General features: G+C 35.5%; 1 protein-coding gene across 1 annotated transcript in view; it reads right to left on the bottom strand.

The window, feature by feature from the left end:
* Positions 1–2,295: 2,295 nt before the first annotated feature.
* The window catches only part of ANTXR2 (ANTXR cell adhesion molecule 2), a gene marked incomplete at both ends in the record, with an annotated part of 146,940 nt that continues 138,721 nt past the window's right edge, over positions 2,296–10,514 (bottom strand). Inside the window, one exon of the mRNA XM_084233284.1 lies at positions 2,296–2,334. Coding sequence (XP_084089410.1) covers positions 2,296–2,334 — 39 coding nt within the window. The remainder of the gene's footprint in view (positions 2,335–10,514) is intronic.

The raw sequence follows: 10,514 nt of genomic DNA, 5'->3' as shown, positions 1-10,514 counted from the left end.
TCTAAGAATAGGATACCATTTCCATTATAATCCAAAGAAAGTTATTTTGGTATATAAAGGCAAAGGTCTACTTACACTGCTCATAAGACAAAAATATAAGTGCCATACAAATGCCATGTGATACTAGCAAATTCAAGGTAAGTTTTCAAATACCATTTATCAATATGCACTGATCAGAAATGAATTATCAATTTAAGAAAATAGCAATAGGACCTACCCTAGATGCAAAGGTGGGTATACAAAGCACACTAGGTGTATACCAGGCTTTCACATCACACGTGCACACACTTGGATCATTACTGCCAATAGCATCATTTGTGAACATAACTGATTTGTGGAACTAAATATAATTCTAATGCTATAACTAGCCAGGACAATTATACATTCAACCAAACAAGTCTTGAGTTTATGTGGTAATAAAGAAAATGGTAGCATAGACACAGGTAAAATTTTATTTATGAATATACAGACACATGACTTTGGATCCAGCCAGCCAGTGACATAAATAAACTTCGGCAAAAGATCTGAGCTAGAGGAGTGTGTATGTGTGTGTGTGTGTGTGTGTGTGTACTTGTTTATGAGTAAACCTTCTTGGAGCAGTGCCACAAATCTGGATACCAACCAACAGAATCACTCCTGTTCTTTGAAATTTCCATTAAGAGCACAATGGGGGTAATTATACTGGGATGCTCCAAATCGCTCTTTCCATCTTGTGCACTCATATGCCCGCCAAACATGAAATGTTCGCCTTCTCCCTTCCAATGTGATGGTTGTTGAACTTATTTTTAGTGTCATTTGATAAGCTTTTGTGCTCGCAGAGAGACATTCCACTGACCCAGCCACTGGTCATTGTCTATACCAGTTCACATCAAAGCACTCGTGCTTTGTCAGGTTTCGAGACGAATATCCATTTCGCATCTGAAGTACAGTATCGAAAGTGACTAGATCATTTGAGCCTTTTTCTTCAGCTGCTGCCTTCTTCCTCCCCCACAGTGTTTCTGCTCACGCTAACATAATTTGGCATCGTCGACGTGACATGGTGGTTTTTCTAAAAAATGATAATACATACAATTTTGATGTTTTGAGGTGGCCAAGCCTACTGAAAATTTAATTTATAAATTGATGACAGAAGTATTTTTTTCTCTACCAAATCTTAACCAAGGTAGAGTGCCCCTCAAAATCCAAGTAATGCGCATACAGCAATAGGTCATTCAATGTCAAAAGGCATAAAAAAGATGAGCAAAATCTTCACAGGCTGCTGCTTGCTGTTGCCTTTAATTATATTAATTAAACTTTGAAATTTTCATGCAAAGAGAGTTGCTGGCTTGTGACGCTGAAGAGCCCTTGGAGACTTGGAGCAAGAAAAAACCCTGAGCGGAAGCTTTGTGGTTACTGCTTCCTTTAAATTAAAAGCCAAACAAACTCCTAGGTATGTTTACAGGTATCAATGCTTTATGCACTACTAAACCATAAACATAGAAAGAAGGGTAAATCTACCAATCACAGGGATAAGTTCTCAAATCATGAGTCCCTTTAGCTCCACTCAAGTTAGAGGCTATCTTCCAGTGGAATAACGCTCTATTAATTTTCTTCTTTTCCCGAGTGCATAATGAAAGAAAGGTGTCTTCAAAAACTAAAGGGCAAAATTGTGCTTGCTACCAATACCTTGAGGCATCATGTCTACATTTTGACATGTGGGTGCACTTTTCAGTGTTTTAATGACAAGATTTTCCAGTCAGAAGCTTCCCATAAGGTACACTGTGGAAGATTTTGCGATTTGACAAAGTTATAAGGCAATGGATTCCTTTATCTGCTTAGCCTGGTGGGAAATCTCATACTCAGCCTGTGGCTAGCAATCTTGCCATGTGAAAACACGAGTGCCATGTTTCCATGGTAAACACTCCTTTCTCCGTGAACAATCAACCACAGCTAGTTGTTTTGTGGGCTCCATTTTTATGTCATCTCCATGCTCTCCATCTTCATGCTTTTGTCTTTTCTACACATTCAAACTAACTTTCTGTATAAACTATAGCATGTAGATTAACCCTCTTTCTTTTCAGTGTCATGAATCATGAGTTACCACTGGGTTTCATAAACACCCATGTAGATGGCAGAACAAGTGTTTGAAAATGTTTGGTGTAAGCAAAGCAGAAGGCAGAGAAAACATTTCCTGACTGGAAGGAATAAAGCTGCTCTTCCCAAAACTTCTGAAATACACTTGTTTTTCTGTTGGGTTGGAAATCAGCAGTGTGAAGATGGACAATCTTGACACTTTCTTGATCTTCTTGGTTTCCTTTACTGAGATGGAACTCGGGAGAAGTTTATGCACCGGCCCTAGAAAAGAAACAAATCCATATTTAAATACTAAAACAATTATTAAAAAGCATCAGAACATCTTATTGTCTACCATGATCTAGTAAGTGAATACCCAGGGAGAGTTCAATGTTAAGATGAAACATGAAGTCATAAGATCTTTTGCTCTTGGGTCAAAGCATGATGGCTCATTCTGTAAAGACTGAATAAAGTTCACCCACAAAATGGTATGGAAATTTTGTGTGAAAAAACAGTATGGAAGATAGAAATAGTATTTGTATTTAAAATACAGCATTACTATCCTAGCAGTAAGGTATCAGAGATGCACTATATGTTTCTTTCTATAATGAATTGAAGTTAAAGTACTCCTTGACACAATCCGATGCTTCTAAAACTGTTATAAAACTGATGCTTCAAAAATGTTCATGTGAGAAATGCATTTAAGAGGTGGTAAGAATTTGAAGATAAGGAATTGGTGAGGTAGAGAAGAGATACCCTCCTCTTGTGATTCTATTTTACAAAAGGCTTTGCAAGAGATTTAGTAACCATCTTATTTACTATTGTTGACTACTCCTCATAACTGCATACCACCATGTGTTCTCTCCACACAGCGACTATATATTTGCATTGCATATTTCTAAAGAGACTTTCCATTCCAATTCCTTAGCAGTTCAAAGAAGGTTGGAGTCAAATTGTTTCATATATAATTGTAAATAATGTACGAATTATCTGAAAACAAAGTTTCCAATTAGTGGTAAAGAATCCCTCCCTTGTCCTTTGTTGGCACTACTTCTACACAAATCACATCCAAGTTCCTCCATAGGCCAGAAGCTAGAGTACTACTTTCTAGTGTAGGTTCAGGATAAACACCCTACTGAGATTTTTCTGTTTCTTATAATATCTGATTTCTAATTTCACATTTTCAAACCTATTATTTAACTCTAAATGTGAACAATAAGTTTGTCTTAAATATCCAATATATGGTAATATTGAAAAGGAACAAAACACATTGTTTGATTAAGAGTAACATGAGGACTGTACATACAAGCATTTTGAAACTATACTTTTTTCATATAATCTAAAAAAGTTTTTCTAAGAGTATAAATTCAAGAGGTCTAAATACTGAAAATTTCTTTGCTAGGTGAAAAAAAAACACAGTATCATTCTAAATAAATTATAAATGTATTAACAGCCCAATTCATCTCTCAGAGCAGAATTCTGAGTGAAAGCTTTACTATTTCACTCTCCCTCAGTATTAGAAAAAACAGAATGTACAAAAGATAATCAACAATAAAATATTGGCATAATAAAGGCTCAATTCACAATGAGAATCTATCAACTTTAACTTTACTTAAATGATTTTTAGGCAATAACACGTATCTATTGAGTAAGAAGTTCACCAGCATTTTTCTTGAAATTATTGTTGGCAATACCTTTGCTTAGGGCCCATAATAAGCTGACAACCAAAATTAAAATGTCTGGTACCATATTAATTCTCTTCAGTTAACTAAGCCAAGAGATGAAAATAACACAATGGTAGTTTCTGCTGGTTAAGTATCTAGACCCCTGACTCGGTTACAATATCTGAAAACTGATTTTACCCATTCGTTTTCACTATGACCGGTGAGAGCAACATTAACCAGAGCCAAGTGCCATGATTCCCATCTCTTGAGCATTAAAATTCTGCTGGCATTAACATTTGTGAGCTCCTTTACTAGCTATCTGCACAGGATATATTTCACTGCTATAACTGTTAGTGCATTATGCTCACCTCATAAATATCCATTGACAAGCTGAAGCATACAACTGTACTTTAGTTTAGACTTTTCAAACACAGATAGCTGATTTATTTATATCTCCACTTCTAAAAAGAGTTTACAAACCTTCATGCTTTGTGCAACAGCAAACCGTGATTCAAATTTTAAATTGTACACAAAGCACAGGTACACATAGAAATAGACAAAAGACAATTCGAGAGGTCCTAAAAACATGAATTATCAGGAAAGAATGCTGACTTCAGACACAATAGTTCTCTGGAAGAACGACAGAAGAGAAGATACATACTACACACACACACACAAGAAGATAGAGGCAGGTAAAGAGAAGAGATATGTATATATGCATAGAGATCTAGCTAGAAATTGAAATAAATATTGTTCTCTCTATATGTCTATCTATGTAGATCTAGGGATATATGAGACTCTATGATACCCTCTACTCAAAATAAAACTGCAAGATTTTGATCTGAAATAAACATTTCATACATTCTTTTCTAGTGGAAGCCCAACTTATAAATGTCCAATTTTAAAGTGGAGACCACATACCATATGGAATTTCAGTGCATAGATAGTCAGTGCATATCATAAGGAAAGTTCTGAGTTTGTCTGACAAATTTACCTTCAATTTTTTTCTCTCTATTCTGTTAAGGTATCTGCAAAATTCTAGTGACTCTTTAGTTAATATTTATTTTTGCAAACATCCATAACTCAGTTTTTCTTGAGATTTCATATAGTTGGCAGTTAATGAAATGTTTCATTCAAGTAAGATATGAAATAAACACCTTGGTACTTATAAGAAAGAAATCATTACTTCAGAAATCATTACTACCAATATCTTTTCTTGGGTCTCATGATAAGTTAAACTGGAAGTATATGCCCAGAAGAGATAAATACATAAAATCAGAGCAACCAGAACAGAATATTGGATGACTTTTTAATTGGTATTTTGTCATTGGGCACAACATAGGTAGTATAAGAATTATTTTCATCTTTTTAACCTCAATTAGAGTGCTGATTAAATCTTAGGTCTTCAACCAATAGAAAAAAATTGACCATTTAAATATGAAACTCAAAGCTATAGAAAATAAATTTTGCAAATGCACATTGTAGGATTATTGGTATTAAATACTGGAAACAAGTCAGATCCATCATTATGGACAAGATGATTAAATTATAAAGATAGATGATGGAACATGATAAATAAAATGCAACATCAGAAAGAAAGGAGACTCTATATACACCATTGTGGAATGATGATCCGGATTTATTTAAGAGAAAACATCAAAGTGCATAAAGAATGCACACTATATTTCATGTTACAAAGAAGAAAAATATACTGGGATCAATGTATACTTTTATTTTTAAGAAAATAAAATAAACTTTAAAATAGAATTAGTTACAGATAGGTAGAAGGAGTGTGCATAGTAGAGTGGCTAAGGATATAAATGAGATATTTTTGATCAGTATTTTTATTATATAACATCAAATGCAACCATGTAGATACTTACCACTTTCCCAAAAAGTCACGAAATAAAAAGAAATCACTACAAACTAAAATAACCTTCACCAAGTGTAAAGTAGAACCCTGTCTAAAACTAGGACATGGTGGAAAATATGAGTGAGACTATCCACATTACGTGAGGTTTTCCTTGAGAGCAAAGGATTAGTCAATGGAAGGCTGGGAGAAAAGCAGGAGGGTAGAGAAATTTTTTTCTCCTCGAAATGCATGAAGGGACTTCCCTAAGAAAACAGCAGCAGCCAGTGGTTGAGCGCTGGGTTGCGAAGCTGCCCGCAGCCTCTGCGGCGCCAGTTCGATCCCCGGCTGCTCCCCGGCCACCGGAGGAGAATCCCACATGGCGCTCAGACCTCTCCTGCCCCCCGCTGCTCCCCTCAGCAGTGTACTTCGGTCCTTCTGCCTGCTCTGCTCCCCGCTTTGGCTCTGGTGAATTCTCTCACCCTCCCGCGCTTCTGACTGTACCCAGTGCATGTATAAACAAAACAAACAAACAAACAAATAAATAAATAAAACATGCCTCTATTAAAAAAAAAAAAAGAAAACAGCAGCAGCCCACTGAAGATTTTGGGCATTGCAAAAGGAATGAGAAAAATAGTTGTATGAGACACAGGGCTTTCCTGAACCATACAACAGCAACCTGTTGAAACCTGGGAACAGAACAGAGGAAAAAATCCCTTGAAGACTCATCATGTCTTCTCAGAAGCCATGGTCCTTAAATTTGTAGATGGTAGATTTATATGGAAACCTGTTTCTCAAGGTACAGAAAGTGGTGGTGGCAGATGGTAGGTGGAGAACAAGAAACCTGCCTAAAACATAAGATGGTCACAGGTGGGCTGTAAAGCAGAAAGAGATAGAAAGCACATCTAAAGAAAATCTCTGATCCCACTTTCAAAACTGTTGAAGTCAGTAGGTAATAAAGAACAACTAAAACAAACAGGGGCCCAGCTGAACTACAGATTAGCAACATAACAGAAGAAGTGGTATGTACTCTTCTAGAGAAAAATATTATCTAGGTTAGTCTTATCTCTTAATGCATAAAGTTCAGCATTAAAGCATAAACTATGGTATACATAGAGAAGCAAGAAAATATGACTCATAATCAAAAGAAAACACAAGTCCATAGTTAGTAGACACGGACTTTAAAGTAATTGACACAAATATTAAAAGTGTTAGTATGAATGGTAGATAGCATGTATGAAAATATGGTGAATTTCAGTAGAAATATGTAAACTATAAATAAGAACAAAATGGAAAATTAGACAGGAAAAAATGGAATAATGTTTTTGAATAATGTAAAAAATATAATCAGAATGACAAAATATAATCAGAATGACAAAATAAGCTTATAGCACCTACTTTCTCTTATCTTAGCATCACTAATATAACAACTGCTGCACTGCATTAAAAAGTGCACAGCACCACGGACAAATAATGCTTGCCAAAAGAAAAAAGGTGAACCTTATTCAGGGTAAGGGGTGTAGAATACCAGTATATATGAGTGTGTGTTGGGGAACAGTGTTGGAAGAAATGCAATTGTATAAAAACGTTTTCAGGTAGCACTTGGGCAGAGATTCAAAGGAAATCAATGAAATGAGACTATCTGGGGAAGACTATGGTAGATAAGCCATCAATACAAAGGCGGTGCAGAGAAATCTTTGGGGAATTTGTAGGAAATAATACCGATAGTGTGGCAGGAATAGGTTACACTATGGAAAAAGCAGAAGATAAGGTAAGAGAGCAAAGAGACTCTATCATACAAAGTCTTGTAGTGATAATTGTGATAAATCCTCTTTTCAAAAAGTTAAGTTGCCACTTATACAATGTTAACATCTGGCTCCTTTCTCATGACTTTATTTTTTTTTTATTTTTTTTTTTATAGAGGCATGTTTTTATTTATTTATTTGTTTGTTTGTTTCATTTATACATGCACTGGGTACAGTCAGAAGCACGGGAGGGTGAGAGGATTCACCAGAGCCAAAGCGGGGAGCAGAGCAGGCAGAAGGACCGAAGTACACTGCTGAGGGGAGCAGCGGGAGGCAGGAGAGTTCTGCGCGCCATGTGGGACCCTCCTCCAGTGGCCGGGGAGCAGCCGGGGATCAAACTGGCGCAGCAGAGGCCGCAGGCAGCTTCGCAACCCAGCGCTCAACCGCTGCGCCACCGGGGAGGCCCTCTCATGACTTTAGAGCAGACTGAGGGAAGATGGTAACTTACTTTGCAAATTTCTTAAGAATCACATGTACCAACATCCACCACACACACACACACACACACACACACAAACACACACACAAAAGTGCATACTCAACAGACAATATCAGAATTAAGAACTCAAACATATGTCAATGGCTGAGTAGTCATCTATATTTGAATAATCTATTCTAGAAAATATCAGAAAATTCAAATTAAGGGCACATTATATTACTAATGTCTAATCAGGTAAGAATAAATTAATTTACATAAACATACTAATTTTCACTAGAGTGATTCTAGACATAAACTTTTAACCTCAATAATTAATACCACAGAGAGAAAAATTTTAGATGCAATTCATTAATTTTTCTTAGAAAATTAGACATTGAGATAATTCATTTATCATCTGTTTTAGGCACATTTAAAGAAAAATCCTGAATACTAATACATAATCAGCACTAAAAATATTTATTGAAAGATATTTCCTAATATATATGATCCTAGGGACACAACAACTTATCCCCAACTAAATTTCTAAGAATTAAACCCTCACTTTAGGGACCCTAAAACAGTGTATATTGTGCCAGTCAAAATACTAATGACTAAAAATATGTTGATAAAGTCAGCTTCTACTTGATAAACACAGATTTTCATTAGCTGTTTCTACTTAAAAGTATCTACATTTCTTTGGGTTCTTTGGCAGACAACTAAATTCACAGCTAACTTGAGACTAAGAGCAAATATCTAATATGGTCTTTCAAAGATAAACAAGTGTTGACAATTTCTTAAGTTTTAAAATTGATACTTTATATTGTCAATTAAAATACTTAAGAAATGTTCAGTTTTTAAAACTTCACTTTGAAAAGCAATTAGGAATTGTTTTTTTTATTATAAATAATAGGGTTTTTTTTTTTTAAGATTTATTTATTTATACAAGCACTGGGTACAGTCAGAAGCGCGGGAAGGTGAGAGAATTCACCAGAGCCAGAGCAGGGAGCGGAGCAGGCAGAAGGACCGAAGTACACTGCTGAGGGGAGCAGCGGGGGGCAGGAGAGGTCTGCGCGCCATGTGGGACCCTCCTCAGGTGGCTGGGGAGCAGCTGGGGATGGAACCAGCGCTGCAGAGGCTTTGGGCAGCTTCGCAACCCAGTGCTCAACAGCTGCACCACCGGGGAGGCCCTAAATAATAGTGTTTTATTGAAATCTGCCTAAAGCTTTCTTGGAAAATTAGTTATTGTGATGTTATTTTCTTTCAACACAGCAAGTGTTCAGTGATTTCATTCCAGATATTCCATCCTAATAGAAGACATATGTGTGTATTCAACTTCTAGAGAAGAAATTTATGCTTAAGTCATTTTCTTTAAATATTTGTATAAAAATTTAAACAATTGTCTAAACTAATAAACAGACATTCTTATTCTAAAATAAAATCTAATAAAAGGACATTTAAATCCTAAAAGTTAGGATTCAATTTTGAATATTTATTACAGATTAATATTTATATGTTAATTAGATTTAGATCTAATTAGATATGAAATGATACATACTTACCTATAACACATAAGTAATGTGGATTAGAACATTATACTTACACTTTATACTTCTACATTCTAAACTGCTAGAGCAGCAATCTAATGACTACATTTATTTCTAAATTTATACCATGGGGAACAAAGCTTCAAGCAGCATCTTAAATCATATATACTAAATTTAGGCAGATAACAGCATGAAAACTGCCCCAGCTTTTATGTACAGAAACAACTCTGAATATTCCTGTAGTGTATCTTCACAGGGATTTACACTGCAAAGACAGAATGCCACTGTGACCCAGGCCACTTCACTGTGACCCAGATATTACTTCACTGGTCAATGGATATACAACAGCTTTTAATGGGAATTCCTTGCCCATACTTTGAAATGAAAATAAACATGTATTAATTTTGTTACATAATCAATACAGGTATTCCTAGTCTAAATGCATATCAGCTAATGACTGCATCTTAAAATAACTGTAGAAATATTAAACCATTTCTAGAGATACAATTAACCTCCTCAAAATGGAAAGAATAAACTTTCAAGGTTTAAACATCTATACATATGCACAAACATATAGATATATTTACATAACCAAACAAAAATTATCATGACAGTGTTTAAAATACTATTTATTCATCTGTATAAAATTACCTCTGTATACCAAGGACAGATTGTTTCCTGGTGCAAGGATCTCATATATGTGAAAGATATACATTTCACAGTCAAAAACCAAAAAGTGCCTGGATTTGGTTATTTAATCTCCATTTGATTTTACATATGTAATTCACTCTACATAAATCACAGAACTGCAAAGTACAGTACAGGTCTAACTACAAGTCAAATTTTGGGTCTAGTGTTAGTGCAAAATGGATGAATGAATGGATGGAAGGACTGAAGGATGGATGGATGGATAGATGGAGAAAAACAGATCTATGTCCAGTAAATAGATGTGAATATAAAGAGATCATTTCAACTTGGATGGAACTGGAGTGGGTTATAAGTGAAATAAGTCAGCAGGAGAAAGACAAACACCACATGATTCCAATCCTGTGGAATTTAAAGAAACAAAACAAAGAACAGACAAAACTAAACTAAAACATACCTTAGAAGTCTGACTGCAGAACTGAGACCACTAAGCAGGAGGAGAAAAGTGGGACACAATCTGAAAAGGAGACCCAGGGG

The sequence above is a fragment of the Talpa europaea genome (genome assembly GCF_964194135.1).
Source record: "Talpa europaea genome assembly, chromosome: 5".
NCBI classification, from domain to species: domain Eukaryota; kingdom Metazoa; phylum Chordata; class Mammalia; order Eulipotyphla; family Talpidae; genus Talpa; species Talpa europaea.
The sequence above is the reverse complement of the archived record's forward strand: the minus strand, read 5'-3'. Positions and strand labels throughout refer to the sequence as shown.